Source organism: Panulirus ornatus, chromosome 56 (assembly GCF_036320965.1).
Source record: "Panulirus ornatus isolate Po-2019 chromosome 56, ASM3632096v1, whole genome shotgun sequence".
Classification (NCBI taxonomy): Eukaryota; Metazoa; Arthropoda; class Malacostraca; order Decapoda; family Palinuridae; genus Panulirus; species Panulirus ornatus.
Genome location: NC_092279.1, coordinates 16,526,091 through 16,543,166, shown reverse-complemented (window position 1 = coordinate 16,543,166; position 17,076 = coordinate 16,526,091). Strand labels below are relative to the sequence as shown.

The window sequence follows — 17,076 nt, the reverse complement described above, 5'->3', positions numbered from 1 at the left end:
AGAGTTGATAGAGATGCTCTGTGGAAGGTATTAAGAATATATGGTGTGGTAGGCAAGTTGTTAGAAGCAGTGAAAAGTTTTTATCGAGGATGTAAGGCATGTGTATGTGTAGGAAGAGAGGAAAGTGATTGGTTCTCAGTGAATGTAGGTTTGCGGCAGGGGTGTGTGATGTCTCCATGGTTGTTTAATTTGTTTATGGATGGGGTTGTTAGGGAGGTGAATGCAAGAGTTTTGGAAAGAGGGGCAAGTATGAAGTCTGTTGGGGATGAGAGAGCTTGGGAAGTGAGTCAGTTGTTGTTCGCTGATGATACAGCGCTGGTGGCTGATTCATGTGAGAAACTGCAGAAGCTGGTGACTGAGTTTGGTAAAGTGTGTGAAAGAAGAAAGTTAAGAGTAAATGTGAATAAGAGTAAGGTTATTAGGTACAGTAGGGTTGAGGGTCAAGTCAATTGGGAGGTGAGTTTGAATGGAGAAAAACTGGAGGAAGTGAAGTGTTTTAGATATCTGGGAGTGGATCTGGCAGCGGATGGAACCATGAAAGCGGAAGTGGATCATAGGGTGGGGGAGGGGGCGAAAATTCTGGGAGCCTTGAAGAATGTGTTGAAGTCGAGAACATTATCTCGGAAAGCAAAAATGGGTATGTTTGAAGGAATAGTGGTTCCAACAATGTTGTATGGTTGCGAGGCGTGGGCTATGGATAGAGTTGTGCGCAGGAGGATGGATGTGCTGGAAATGAGATGTTTGAGGACAATGTGTGGTGTGAGGTGGTTTGATCGAGTAAGTAACGTAAGGGTAAGAGAGATGTGTGGAAATAAAAAGAGCGTGGTTGAGAGAGCAGAAGAGGGTGTTTTGAAATGGTTTGGGCACATGGAGAGAATGAGTGAGGAAAGATTGACCAAGAGGATATATGTGTCGGAGGTGGAGGGAACGAGGAGAAGAGGGAGACCAAATTGGAGGTGGAAAGATGGAGTGAAAAAGATTTTGTGTGATCGGGGCCTGAACATGCAGGAGGGTGAAAGGAGGGCAAGGAATAGAGTGAATTGGAGCGATGTGGTATATCGGGGTTGACGTGCTGTCAGCGGTTTGAATCAAGGCATGTGTTGAAATGTATAGGTATGTATATGTGTGTGTGTGGACGTGTATGTATATACATGTGTATGTGGGAGGGTTGGGCCATTCTCATCTGTTTCCTTGCGCTTCCTCACTAATGTGGGAGACAGCGACAGAGAATAATAGATAATAAATAGATATATTTTCCATACGTATTTGCTATTTCCCACGTTAGCAAGGTAGCGACTAGAACAGAGAACTGAGCCTTAGAGGGAATATCCTTACTTGGCCCCCTTCTCTGTTCCTTCTTTTGGAAAAGTACAAACAAGAGGGGAGGATTTCCAGCCCCCTGCTCCCTCCTCTTTTAGTCGCCTTCTACGACACATAGGGAATACGTGGGAAGTATTCTTTCTCCCCTAATCCCAGGGATATATATTTTTTTTTTTCTTTTGCGTGATTCAGCACAGATAACTGAATGACCTAATCAAGGCCATCTCATCAATGCTATTAAGAGTAAATGTGAATAAGAGCAAGGTTATTAGGTACAGTAGGGTTGAGGGTCAAGTCAATTGGGAGGTGAGTTTGAATGGAGAAAAACTGGAGGAAGTGAAGTGTTTTAGATATCTGGGAGTGGATCTGGCAGCGGATGGAAGCGGAAGTGGATCATAGGGTGGGGGAGGGGGCGAAAATTTTGGGAGCCTTGAAGAATGTGTTGAAGTCGAGAACATTATCTCGGAAAGCAAAAATGGGTATGTTTGAAGGAATAGTGGTTCCAACAATGTTGTATGGTTGCGAGGCGTGGACTATGGATAGAGTTGTGCGCAGGAGGATGGATGTGCTGGAAATGAGATGTTTGAGGACAATGTGTGGTGTGAGGTGGTTTGATCGAGTAAGTAACGTAAGGGTAAGAGAGATGTGTGGAAATAAAAAGAGCGTGGTTGAGAGAGCAGAAGAGGGTGTTTTGAAATGGTTTGGTCACATGGAGAGAATGAGCGAGGAAAGATTGACCAAGAGGATATATGTGTCGGAGGTGGAGGGAACGAGGAGAAGAGGGAGACCAAATTGGAGGTGGAAAGATGGAGTGAAAAAGATTTTGTGTGATCGGGGCCTGAACATGCAGGAGGGTGAAAGGAGGGCAAGGAATAGAGTGAATTGGAGCGATGTGGTATACCGGGGTTGACGTGCTGTCAGTGGATTGAATCAAGGCATGTGAAGCGCCTGGGGTAAACCATGGAAAGCTGTGTAGGTATGTATATTTGCGTGTGTGGACGTATGTATATACATGTGTATGGGGGTGGGTTGGGCCATTTTTTTCGTCTGTTTCCTTGCGCTACCTCGCAAACGCAGGAAGACAGCGACAAACAAAAAAAAAAAATATTATATATATATATATATATATATATATATATATATATATATATATATATATATATATATATATATTTCGTACTTGATCACTTTCCCGTGTTAACAAGGTAGCACCAAGCACAGATGAAGAAACACCGCATCCACTCATCCATTTTCTAACAGTCATGTGTAATGCACCAAAATCACAGCTCCCTGTCCACAACCACTTTCCACAAGCCTTTGTATTGTTTAACCCAGATGCTTCACATGCCTTTGTTCATTCCACTGGCAGCACATCAACCCCAGTATGCCATATCGTCCTAGTTCATTCTATCCCATTAATGTCTTTCACCCTCCTGCATGTTCAGGCCCCGATTGCTCAAAATGTATTTCACTCCATTCTTCCATCTCCAATTTGTTCTTCCCATTCTCCTTGTTCCCTCAACTGACACATATCCTGGTTGCCAACCTTTCCTCACTCATTTTATCTAGATGTCCAAATCGTTGCAGCACCCCCTCTTCAGCCTTCTCTGCCATACTCTTTTTTTTTTTTTTTATTACCACACACCTCTGTTATCCTTTCATTACTTACTCATTCAAACCACTTCACACCACATAGTCCTTAAAAGTTTCATTTTCAACACATCCATCCACTGAGAGATCTTTACCAGTCTGTCCAATATAAGATATATTAAGGCTTTTACAAGGTGCTCTGTAAACACAAGCAGCAGAACTTTCTGATGAGTTTTTTGTTAAGGATATTTTTAATAGTATTGTTATTGCTGAAGGCTAAATTCGCATTAAAGTATTGAAGTAAGTGGGGAACTAAGGTGAAATTATCACTAAATGGGAGAACTAAAAGATTTTTTTTGCCAGCTTAAAATATTTTTCAATGAAAGATTAAGGATACTTTATCTTGGATCCAATAGAATATATTTTCTCAAACTCTTCATAAATAAAGTCTTGACTGCATATACATAATGCTCTAAGGAACATCAACTGGAATGATGAGCATTTAATTCTATTGTGGTGAGCGAGTGAATGAATATGAGAACAAACATTGGTGGGTTTTCTGTAGATGCTGAACTTGCATATTTCCAACCTTATGGATCATGAAGAATGAAAATAGTAACACAATTATTTTCCAGTTCCACAGTAAATTTGACAGAAAATACTAAATTGTTTACAAACATTTCTGCTTTTCTTTCTTGTCTGGAGTTCCTTTTTTCTAGTTTCTTCAGTAATTCCAATTTTTTTTTTTACCAAAGAATAGCACTACCAGTACCATTGGGGATACCTGCTGGTCTTTTAAACATCATGATGCACCCACAGACAAAATAATGGGGAAAAAATCACAAAAGCTTGGAGGATTTGAATAAGGCTTGTGTAAACAGTGAAGTATTTGGTAGGCAGCCACAGATCAGGAAGTTATATTACTGGCACTGCCCTTCTGGGTATCGGGACTCATTGATGGCTGCATAAAGAGTCAGCATTTCAGTGGTTGTCAGGTTGCACTCCTCTGACCGAGGTAGCAACATACAATCTCTCCCTGTCACACGTAACACTTACATCACACAACTCAATTCTTCATAACTAGATTATCCTGCTGTGAGCATTATGTGATAGCCTTCCCCTTTGGCAAAATGATAGGAGCAATAGATAGAAGAACTAGGTAGGTATATTAGGTAGAAGTAGTAAGCTGGAACATTAGGTAGTAGTAGTCAGTAAAAACATTAGGCTGGAGTTTCTGAAAACTGTGCAAGAGTTGCCCTTTATGAGTAGAATGTTATGAGTGAGGCACTAAAAGCTGAGAAGCTGACGTACATTAGTTATGTACACTTTTGCTTTCGCTACCCCATTGATCGAGCTCCTAAAAGGAACAAATTAGAGATGTATAAAGATAGATAGATGAATGTTTCACTTTAGTTAGCCTTGCAAAAACTAATCATGAGCATGTGACTTTAGTACATCACTTGAAAACTTCTGGGTTTTGAGAACATATTTCCAGGTCTAGAAAAGTATTTCTGGAATATTTAGATAATTAATGGCTAGTTTTTTTTAGGATTCTGTATTTTTGGAAGATAAAACGTCACATAGTTGTATCCAGTTACTTATAATGAAAATTATTTTAATATTAAAGGATTAAAAAGTTCCTATCAAATCAGTCATTTATTTGCAATATTCTACAGTTATACAAATATTCCAGACAGTAACAAGAATACTTTGCAAATCTCTAAAATAGTTTAACAACCATCTACATACATGGACAGTATATGCTTGCCATAATCCTTAGTGGCAAGTTATTGCTTGAATTTTGTCTACATGGAGACATTTAATATGAATGAATACTCTTGTTTTCAGCATATCACTGACCCTTCTCATTAAATTTGCTGTGGATAACGATTTAGGATTTTTTTCATACGTGATTGCCGCTTCCTGCAATATCAAGGTAGCACCAGGAAATAGATGAAGAAATACACATCCACTCACATACACACATATACATACATGTACATAGACATATATATACATACATGCATATACATGTGCATATTAATACGTGCATCAGTGAGGCAGTCCCAGGAAAAAAATAGGCCACATCCACTCACATCCATATATGAGCATCATGTGTACATATAGTTCTTGATTTTGCAGAAAAGTATCAGACATGCTAATTACACTGATTAGAACCACAATGACCCTTATGTTGAGCTTGTACTAAGAAATTTCACAAGTCATGTCCAAAACATTCAGTAAATGAATTAGCATTTAGCGGTATGTTATTCTTTTAGTCTGCTTGTAGGTTACTTCTTAAAGTTGTGCCAAAATTGAGAGCAAAGGTGTACCTATTCTGAGACATTATCAAATAAGAACAACCTCAAATTTACAGGACTACTGTTTGAGGTAATAATTTCATTCACACTCTAATCTTTGAAACTGCAGGAATACATGTTTAGATGTTAAAAAGCTTATGATTTCATGGCAGTAATTTAAATATCTCAGAGTATATTATAAATACTGCCTTAAAAGGGATACTTCAAACAACACAGGAACATTTTAAGCCAAAAAAAACAGAAGCATGTTTTGGCTGCTTTCTCCCACTATATTTCTGTAAAGAGTACTAACGGATCAATTGTGACATTAGCCAAATTGTAGGTAAAAACAACTAAATTATCATTATGAACCTAAAACATCTGTCCTGACAGCTAAATGATTTGCAATACTCCAGCCTTTGAAAACAAATGGATGGTTTATCCATTTGCAGAAATGATCACACTAGACATCATTGTAAAGAGAAAGTATCTCTAATCACATCAGATTTCAGCTGAAAAATTTCCTGTCCTGAACTGATTGAAAAGAAATCCTACACAACTGAGAACTGAATAAACTTAAGGCATTATTTTCAAATAGATTTTGTAAAAACTCCTTGATGTGCTTCAATGATAAAGATCAAGTATTATGAGTCAATCCAGTATACTTCATAAACCAACCTTTAGATATAATTCATATATCTATAACATAAGTACTGGATATTTTGCTGCAGGACTGAAGAACTGTTCCCATTCCACTTATGTGACCTGTTAAAAAACATAATACAACAATGAACTACTACCAGAAAATATTTCTGGCAAAAACTTTGCTAAAAGATTTTATAAAATGTATATACATTCCTGTATTTCAGTGTACTGAAACCAGATATAGTACAGCTAATTATATCAAAACTATATATAATGCTCTTTGAGGCTAAACTGGTGACTCTTTTCTCATACTTTATTTCTCAGATGCCTCTGCAGTTGACAGGCTTATCATTCTGATATGTGTACTGGAGAATTTTTAAAGGAAATATACACTGATTTCAAATACATCATCTTTAGAATGAAAAATGTGCCAAAAACATTATAGTTTCAAGTAATTTTGGAACTTCATACATTATAGATGGAGGACCATTTAGTGAATTTTTTGTGATATACTAGAAAATGCTTTTACTTATTTTTACAAATGGGGTTTTGAGTTATGACATTATCCATTTACTGGAGATTTGTATTTTGCTTTTATCAACAAAGAATAGCAGACCCAACATAACATTTAGTACATATGATACTAAATTATTTTGGCTTCCTCCTTGCTTGAAAAATAAATATTCTTGGTTATGAAAATGTGCTATATGAAGACATAAAGCTCTAAATCATCATTCAAGAAGCAGAGAGATAAGGAAAAATGCATTTCACTTACATCCTTATTGTCAAAAATTATTCCTGTGATGCTGGTTTCCAGTCAGGATTGAAATTTTTCTTAAGACTTTGCCAGCACTTGTGGTAGTTTGGGTCAATCTTCATGCAAGTGTCTTCACCCCACTCAGTCAGCCCCAGTCCCAAGGAAGTCTCAAACATAAAAGCCTGAGGGAGATAGGAAAATTCAGCTATTTAAACAGGTATCAGAGCTGTACATTTGATTGGTTTTAAATTATTAGCAACTACCTGCAATGAATCATGATCACAGGATAGCTAGCAAGTTATGCTAAGTCAGGTCCCTTAAATGTGGCTGCATTCCAGTTCATGGGAAGGGTGAAGTGGTCTCCTTTGAGGCAAGAAAGTCCTCAAAGAGGTTGATGGACTTTCTGGAGCAAGAAAGACCATAACATCATTCCTTTCCATTTATTGAGAGTTGTATAGCTTCCCCATGGGTCATTTTTCATTTACTGTGTAACAACTTGCAAGTGAAGTTTCAGTGCATTACAGGTGACAGCCAAAGAATGGATGTGAGCAAGTAAGCCTTTTTCTCATCTGTTCCTGGCACTACCTTGCTAACACAAAAAACGGTCAGTAAGTATTAATTATTATTATGGAGCTAAAGAAAGGACACAATGAGGCTGGTGTTTTGTGGAAGGTACTATGAATATAAAATGTGATAGAAAAGCTGCTTGAAGCAGTCAGGAAATCTTATCAAGAAAGTAGAGCAGAAAATGGATAAGCATAGAAAATATTTATAAAATATATATGACCCCAGGACACCTTTATGGAGCTCTTGCAACTTTGAGGCGGTGCCATGCATGTTGAGGTGGGATTGTTTGTATTGGGAGGATCTGTGTTCATTGTGTAGGTGTTGAGTGTTTGAGGTGGCTAAGTAGCTCATGATTGTTCTGAGTACTCTATTATATAAGGTTTGCAGCTTTGTAATATTTGCTTTTGAAAGGTTGGATGACCAGGTAGGTGACATACATAGGTTAGGTTAGGGCTAATGAATTGTTTGTAAAGGATGCTACAGCATTCTTTTTCATGTCCAAATCTGATACCCATTACATTTCTGAGGGAATTTAATTTGTATGTTGCTCTTGTATTGATGTCCGAGATGTACAATGTGAACATCATGAGTGTGTAATATGTGAAGCCCAAAATAACTGATGTTTAGTGAGAGTGATTGCCCATTCAAGGTGACTGGAGGTGCAGGTTAGAGTCATGTCTGTCTAGGATTAAAAGGATGATGGAAGACTTTTATGGAGATGCAAGCATTTTATTATAGGTGAGCCATTGTTCCAGTTGTGTCAGGTAGTGCTGTGTGTTTGTTGTTGCTCCTGTGGTGTTATTGTGCTACAATGTGACAGTGAGGTCATCTGCTTATGAAAGGATCTTACTGTATTTGGTGGAGGTAAGCAGAGGTCATGTAAAGAAAAGATTGAAGAGAATTGGAGAAAGATCTGCTCGTTTGGGGATTTCCATTGTAGAGCTTAGGGTTTTAGAGGTGACTTTGGCAAGGTAATCGACTATGAAACTGGCCAACCATTTTATGTCATTGTTGTGGAGGGTGGTATCAAATGGCTTTTGTGTGAAGATGTGGGAGGAGAGCATCAAATGCTTTCTTGATGTCTAATGCCACTTATGTTGTGCAGGCTGGGGGTTGTGGTTAGCTGAAGCCATCTCAGATACCTTTGTAGTTTGAACACTTGCCTTTATACAATGTCATTATACAAGCATTCTTCCAGTCTTCAGGCACCTCACCATGATTCATACATACATTGAAAATCCTAACTAACCAATAAACAACACAGGAAGAAAGTAATATAGGTTATTTTACACAGAACAACTTGCTTTAAAGAACAGGTATGGCATTCTTGGAACACATCCATCCATACTGTTCTAAGCATGCTGGTACCTAATAACATTACTAGTTTAGTGTGTATCAAGCCTCACCTGTGTACCATCAGCAACCCTTACAGGAGTCAGTTTGGCAGTAGAGGCATTATTGAAACAATCAGCATCAGGTCCATGAGGAGTCATCATAGAGTGTAGGGAAGCTCCACCAGGCTTGAAGCCTTCTTCCTTAGCTTCGTAGTTACCAAAAATCAAACCCATAAACTCACTCATACAGTTACCTGAATGAACATGGAATCAGACATTAGTAGCATAGTTGTGATCAAGGAATTCTGAAGAATATATGTCAATAGAGGCAGACAAAATTTTATGAAAAACCTGATGACAAATCTAGCAGCCATTATTCACATTGACAAGTAACATTAATAAGTAATGTGAACTGATTTAAAAGTTTCAGAATGTAAGTCAATAATTGATAAAGAAAGAAAGAGGTCGTGGGGTAATTAGAAATAAGTATATATCTTTTTGCACTTGTTTGCCATTTCCCATGTTAGATAATATCAATGAGTCTGGAAGGCCTTTCAGTTTTTCATTGAAGAATCTGATGCCTGGGACATGACCTCAGCTTTATGTTAGGAGTTCTTGTCTTTTTCAAGACATGAATTAGGCTCTATTGTCTCCTATAAAAGTGCCCTTCAAGAACCCCTTTCCCTGGGTTTTATTTGGGATAAATGTCTTCTGAAAACTTTTCATATAACATTGAGCTCCAGGAGTAGAGTTAGTGAGTTATACATTATGTCCAGATGTAAGAAATCGTGTGTTTGATGACAATCTCATGTGTTAGGTAACCTAAAGTTTGACTCTAAAACTCTAGTGAGGAATGAAACTAGTGAATTTTGAAATAGCCCTATTGTCATCAACTTTGAAGACTTCTTCAAAAGAACATGCCTTGCACCTAGTTAGATCTTCTAGATACCTATTGAACTTCAGAAATTAGCAAAGGGACCAATTATTTGTGTATCCTGGAACCATGATATCCCATTTTGCCAGGGATATCTCTACATCAGTCGAGATACCTAAGTTTTTTTTTGGCTCACTCTGGGCTTCCATTAAAAGAAATCAAGAAAAGGAGTCTGGTGCTCATCTCCTGCTTTAACTGATAGTATTTGTGGATCTACCCTGTGTAGCTTTGCAGATTTCTGCAACAGAGATTCCAGGGAGTTTCAAATTTTCTCAGGTCTTATTTTCACTTAGCGTTTCATCCTCTTGTTTGAAAGTTTTCTCGATGCTCCTCCTCATTTGTATGCCCTCATGCCCAAGGGACAAACTGCAGATTTTTCTTGTTGAAGCAGTGTTCCACAATCATTTTGTTTATGATTTTCTTACCCTACCCTCCTTTCTCCCCACTTTCATATGAAAAACCTTTCTTGTCATTATATCTGACTGCTTTTGGATTGATACCCATGGTCTGTAAACTCTGTGCTATCAGGTGACTGGGAGGAGTAGGCTGATGACATAATCTCTAATAATGGTGTCTGGCTGATGGTTAGCCAGAACCTATCATTGCTGAATGGACAGAGAAGGATGAGAAAGTTGAGCACTTCCCAACCAGAAATGGTAAGGGACGGGACATCCTAAAACTGATTTTCTTACAGTATATCCTTGATAATCTTTTATACTTGCTGGACACTGCCTTTGAGAAAAAAAAAATTTTAATTTTCAAAACCTAGATATTTTCTTGTAACTTATTGAAACTTTTCATCATTCTTGTTCATTTGTTGACTATGCTACATCCTTAGATTATTTTTACTATCTTTACTAGTAACCCTTTTAATTTCCCTGAATACTGAATACTGACGGTGGTAGTATGGTGGGCGGAAGGTGTGATCCTGGACAGCCCAACGGGGTGGAAAAATTACAAAGTCAGCAATGGCAACTCCAGGCTTTGTACTAGGGCATGTCAGCACTGTGAAGATAGATGGGTCCTGCAGAGTAAACAGCCAAAGAAAATATTGATAAATACATGTCCATGACACTAAATCAAGGATTTGACACATATAAACATACATTATGTCTTATATATGTATTTTTTTTTATTATTTTGCTTTGTCGCTGTCTCCTGTGTTAGCGAGGTAGCGCAAGGAAACAGACAAAAGAAAGGCCCAACCCACCCACATACACATGTATATACGTACACGTCCACACACGCAAATATACAAACCTATACATCTCAACGTATACATATATATACACACACAGACATATACATATATACACAGTGGATGGAACCATGGAAGCGGAAGTGAATCATAGGGTGGGGGAGGGGGAGAAAATTCTGGGAGCCTTGAAGAATGTTTGGAAGTCGAGAACATTATCTCGGAAAGCAAAAATGGGTATGTTTGAAGGAATCGTGGTTCTAACAATGTTGTATGGTTGCGAGGCATGGGCTATGGATAGAGTTGTGCGGAGGAGGGTGGATGTGCTGGAAATGAGATGTTTGAGGACAATATGTGGTGTGAGGTGGTTTGATCGGGTAAGTAATGTAAGGGTAAGAGAGATGTGCGGAAATTAAAAGAGTGTGGTTGAGAGAGCAGAAGAGGGTGTTTTGAAATGGTTTGGTCACATGGAGAGAATGAGTGAGGAAAGATTGACTAAGAGGATATATGTGTCAGAGGTGGAGGGAACGAGGAGAAGTGGGAGACCAAATTGGAGGTGGAAAGATGGAGTGAAAAAGATTTTGAGTGATCGGGGCCTGAACATGCAGGAGGGTATACCAGGGTATGTGCTATACCGGGGTCGATGTGCTGTCAATGGATTGAACCAGGGCATGTGACACGTCTGGGGTAAACCATGGAAAGTTTTGCAGGGCCTGGATGTGGAATTGGGGCTGTGGTTTCGGTGCATTACACATGACAGCTAGAGACTGCGTGTGAACAAATGTGGCCTTTTGTCCTTTCCTAGTGCTACCTTAGTGGGGGGATGCTATGTCATGTGTGGCAGGGTGGCTACGGGAATGAATGAAAGGCAGCAAGTGTGAATTATGTGCATGTGTATATATGTATGTGTATGTATATATATGTATACATTAAAATGTATAGGTATGTATATGTGCGTGTGTGGACGTGTATGTATATACATGTGTATGTGGGTGGGTTGGGCCATTCTTTCGTCTGTTTCCTTGCGCTACCTCGCTAACGTGGGAGACAGCAACAAAGTATAATAAATAAATGATTCATACTTATTATACTTAACCGCCATCTCCTGCTTTAGCAAGGTAGCACAAGGAAACAGGCGAGAAATGGCCCAACCCACCCACATACACATGTATATACATAAACGCCCACACACCCACATATACATTTCAACATACACGTTCATATACATACACAGACATATACATATATACACACGTACATATCCATACTTGCTGCCTTCATCCATTCCCATCACCATCCCGCCACACACGAAATAGCACCCAGTCTCTGGCTGTCATGTGTAATGCACCAAAACCACAGCCCCCTTTCCACATCCAGGCCCCACAAAACTTTCCATGGTTTACCCTTGATGCTTCACATGCCCTGGTTCAGTCCATCAACAGCACATCGACCCCAGTATACCACATCATTCTAATTCACTCTATTCCTTACACACTTCTCACCCTCCTGTATGTTCAGGCCCCAATCGCTCAAAATCTTTTTCGCTCCATCCTTCCACCTCCAATTTGGTCTCCTGCTTTTCCTTCTTCCGTTCACCTCTGAGACATGAATCCTCTTTGTCAATCTTTCCTCACTCATCCTCTCACATGTGTCCAAACTATTTCAACACAAGGAAGCATCAGAAATAACCATCTGAGCCTAACAGGGAAAATTATCATTTGGCTTTTTCCTTTTTTTACCTTTTTTAAGATGTAATGATACTGAAGGAACGAATTTCCAGCCTTCTACTCCTGACCCTCTTAGTTGCTTTTAACAGCATTCAGGAGATATGTGGGTAGTACTTTTACTCACATATTCCTTAATCATGTATACTATACCAAAACTAGATACAGCCAAACCAAACTCCATGGTTTCCCCTAATCACTTCATATGCCTGGGTTCATCCAAATGACAGCATATTGCCTGCCATATACTTCAATACTCTAACTCATTTTAGGCAATGCATGCCTTTCACCCAAATGAACATTTGGGACCTAAAACCCAAAAGCCCTCATATCATCCCTCTGTCTCCTTGTTCTCTTTCTCTCTCTGTCTCCCTTGCTCCTTTCACTTTTGACAGATTCTCTTTGTCATTTTCACTTCACTCATCCTTTCTATATGTCCAAACAATTTCAACACACACTGGATGGCCTCCTCAGTTAGTACATGAATTGTTGAAGGTTTATAAATAATGGTAACCACTTCAGCGAACTAGTCAGTGAAAAGCTTGAAAATGTAGGTATTGTTACTGGGTTGACAGTATTTGTATGAATGGTAATGGGTAGAAAAGTTTGGGTAAAATTTTGTATGCAACATCTTGCTTTAACTTCAAAGACTAATATACACAATCCAGCTACAAAGATTTTAAGCCAGTCAAGGGAGCATAATCTTCTACAGTAAGATGACAATTGTACTTTTTATTTTTTCTATTTCCTTTTGTTAGACCACAAATATCTTTTTATATATCACTTGATGTTATGATAATAGTACATGATATTTCTTACAATGTAAAAATGTTGAGCAAATGGAAATGGTAATCTGCAGTCTCATATGACATTAAGAGAGAATTATGCACTCATTCTGGAACTGTGATATTTTACTTTGATTTTCTTTTTTTTTACTAATGCAGTTTACTGATGTTTCCTCACATGGCAAATGAAGGTGATAAAAGAATTTCTACATTTAAAAGCATCCTTTCATTTGGTGGTGGTAAAGCAGACCCTGGGAGTTGAGTGATACAGGTACCAAACCATTTATCCAGAAAGCTTGGGACCAGAGGCAACCCAATTTCAGGGTTTTTCTGTTTTCTGTAACATTGCATAATACATACGTAAAATATAGAATAAACAATTAAATTTGAAGAATGAAGTCATATTGAGATGCAAATTATTAACCTTCTAAAGCATGGTCTGTTTGATCGACAAAGCCTGCCACATTCAAAACTAGGCAGTTTAAAAAATATTCGGATCTCTGGAACTTCCGGTTTTCTGGAATCTGAATGAATGGTTTAGTGCCTGTGTCAGAAAGACAATTTGAGGTTGCTCTTATGGTTTTGGTAAATTGGAAGCATTTCAGTTAAGGCAGAACCCTTGTGACAGAAATCTATTCCAGTTCCATTACTGAGTCTTGTCCTTAGTTTTCATATATATATATATATATATATATAGAGAGAGAGAGATGAATGAGAGGAGTATGGTACATAATGAATTACAAGAGCAGGCACAGTAAACAATGAAGATTTGGGAAAGGTATCTGATATAAATTTGTTCAAAAAGTTAGATATATGAAAGTCTATTATTGGGGTATGACTATGGAGAAAATGGCAAATGAGGTTGTGAAAGAAGGAACAAGAAAAGGCAGACCAAGAATAAGGAGGACAGATTCAATGAGTGAACTCATAAGTTATAGTTTTTCAATTGATCCTTATAATACAGGTATGGACTTAAAAAATAAACATGGATAGTTTTTTTTCACTACAAAATCTACTTAAGTAAAATAATATTGTACTGTAATAGTTTCTCAATACCCACAGCATGGTCAAATGCAGTGGCGTTTATGACCATAAAATTCTTGAGGTTGTACTTGTATGGGACATAGTTGCCATGCCAGGCTACCACATCAAAGGGGGAGTGGCCTTGCAGTGCTTCAAACAGGTGCCCCTAAATGAAAAATATTAAAGTTTTAAAATTACATGAAATATAGAGTACTATTAACATCATAAAAAATGCCCAAATATTATTCAACCACCTTCAACAACACAAAAACTACACATAGCAATGGAATAAATAAAACATGAACGATATTCAGCTTCGTATCCTCTATCTCTTTGCTGGGGATTGGGACAAAAAATAAAAAAACTGCCATTCTCAGTACTGTCAAGTCATTGCAGTAAGGACAGTATTCAGTTAGTATAACAGCAAAGACAACTGATTTATTATCAGAAAAGAAAATGTCGAAATATTCAGCTAAGTATCATAAAAGGATCATAAGGAAATAAGTAAAAAAAATTAAAAACCATATTCTCTGTCACTGCATTAAGAACCATGACTATTTCAGAACAGTCCACGTAACACAAACGTACACATGCAAAACAGTATACAGTCTCTGGTAGTTAAAACCATTTCCAGTTATTCAGAATAACTATAAAGGTAAACTTCAGATACCTGGTACTTAGAGATGATACGGAAGTTTTCCACATCTCGATCCTCATACCAAGCTACCGGTGTGAGGAAGTCCCGAGGGTTGGCCAGACCATTGGCACCTATACATCAAAAACGAGATTACTAATTTCATGCTTTCATAGCCCAATACTTTAAACTTCAGTTGTTTCTATGGTAATTTTAAATAATTTTTCAGAAATCTTTTAAACTAGGGGTAAATATATCTACATTTTTATGTACAGTAATCATGATATATAAATATGAATCCATCAAAATATGCCAGAGGCATTATCTACATAATACTGTCAACAAAAGAAAGTTAAAAATTTACTTGAGAACAAACTGGTAAACATAATAACCGTCAACACTTGAGCTGCATCATAGCCAGGCTTGCACACTTGCACTAACCTACTGCTGTTCAACAGTCAAGCTATATATAACTTAATAGTATTAGATTTGCTTGAATATAATGTTATTAAACAATAAGATTGTTAGAATTAATTGTTCAAAAGTTACTGGTGCCTACCTCAAATTAGTTATACATTAAGTCATGTTAGTATAAAAGGCAATATTGTATACTTTACTCTCAAGTAATCACTACAGTTGAACATCTGAAATTCAGTAACCAAAGAGCCAAGCAGATGTCAGATTTCACAGGTTCTTAGATTTACCCTTGAGAACTCATTTTTTTTGCACAAAATGTATGAAAGCACATTTATAACACCTGCTTTCCTTCTCTGCATATCAGTTTAGTTACTTATCTGCTTGAGTGCCCATACCATACTTAGCTTTTTTTTAACTTTCACTTAGCTGGCATAGATAAACTAATTTTTTCCATCCCTGCAACATACTAATAATGCAAAGCATGTGAATTCATTGTAAAGTGATCCCAGATATTTATAATTGTATCTAAATATTTACAGTGTACTTTCACTATTTGTTGTAAGTGTAATACTCATTGTAGACAGACAGACAATAATAACAAACTGATATTTGGATAATATGCACCATGTATCATTCTCTAATTAACTTTTCCTGAATTCTGTACTCCTCTTTATCTATGTACAACTCTTACTTCTCATTTTCAGGTAACAGGTGCCATGATATTAATATATGCAACCATCCTGTGGGAAAATCACAAGGATCATGTTTCTCTAACTGTTGATAAATTTCTCTGGCCTTTTCCATGACAATGAGACCAAAAATGGATACATTTTTACTACACTTGTGCTTAAACCAGTTGCACACAAGCTTATTATGATCATTCAATCTTCCCCTTTGCATTGTTTAATGCTTAGCTGTGCCCTTATCTGTCTCACTTTCAACAAAGAACCTTGGGAACTTTTCATGTTGCATTTCTGCCATAAATTGATAAAGAACCAAGACCAGAGTTGTCACAGGTTATGCACTGACTTGCTCTGTAGACTTTCCACATTTTGCACACCTATAAGCATACTTTCTCCTACCAATAGTACCCCTACACTCATCACTGGATGTGGGATGCCATTACAAGTGCAAAATAAATAGAAATAAAGAAGAGCAATGGACACTCCCATAAAGAATTACAGAGTAAACAATGGACTTCAACAACATGCAAATTCTTTGACTATGGCAGTTCCCAGACAACACAGTGGCAAGTTACAAAAACAGTAATGGTATTTATATGAGTATCAATCCTCTAACCCATGCTAAAATGTGGAGTGCCAGATTACAGGCATGAACGTGTATACTCAGAGAATAAATTTGGTATTCTTTGACTAAAAGAGTTACGGTTAATACTTTCAATGGAAAAGATGGAACTTGGGTCTACTTTTAAATCCATTTTAAATCATGAAACTATATTTTCACTGCTCATACTTCCATAGGTGTGGAGTGTAACCATAGATAGTCCCCATTTTCCAACATTTCATAAGTTATTGGATGCTTGTTAAAGAGCTGAAAGAACACAGCACGTAAATCAAAGGTTAGTTATTGATACAGGCATGGATGGATCTCATAGCAAAGGATGACCTTGGCAAACAAACATAATGTACAAATTATCATTAAAAGCATTGGAGTAATCACTGTTAAAGCAAGGGCTAAACTTTGGAAATAAACATTTGTAAGCAAGTGGAACATGAGCTTCTGATTCCTCAGTTTTTCATGCAAGGTTAAAATTTTTGAGGATAAGACTAATATAGAACCAAATACAAATAATTCTTACTAGTAAATACAAATGAATTAGCATGATCTGAA

At 37.6% G+C, this 17,076-nt stretch overlaps 1 protein-coding gene across 1 annotated transcript in view; it reads right to left on the bottom strand.

Annotated features, from left to right (window-relative positions):
* Positions 1–4,553: 4,553 nt before the first annotated feature.
* The window catches only part of hgo (homogentisate 1,2-dioxygenase), a 37,590-nt gene continuing 25,067 nt past the window's right edge, over positions 4,554–17,076 (bottom strand). Inside the window, exons 6-11 of the mRNA XM_071693957.1 lie at positions 14,845–14,942; positions 14,212–14,340; positions 10,345–10,471; positions 8,586–8,767; positions 6,631–6,794; positions 4,554–5,975 (exon numbers count right to left, since the gene is read on the bottom strand). Coding sequence (XP_071550058.1) covers positions 6,648–6,794; positions 8,586–8,767; positions 10,345–10,471; positions 14,212–14,340; positions 14,845–14,942 — 683 coding nt within the window. The 3' untranslated portion in view covers positions 4,554–5,975; positions 6,631–6,647. The remainder of the gene's footprint in view (positions 5,976–6,630; positions 6,795–8,585; positions 8,768–10,344; positions 10,472–14,211; positions 14,341–14,844; positions 14,943–17,076) is intronic.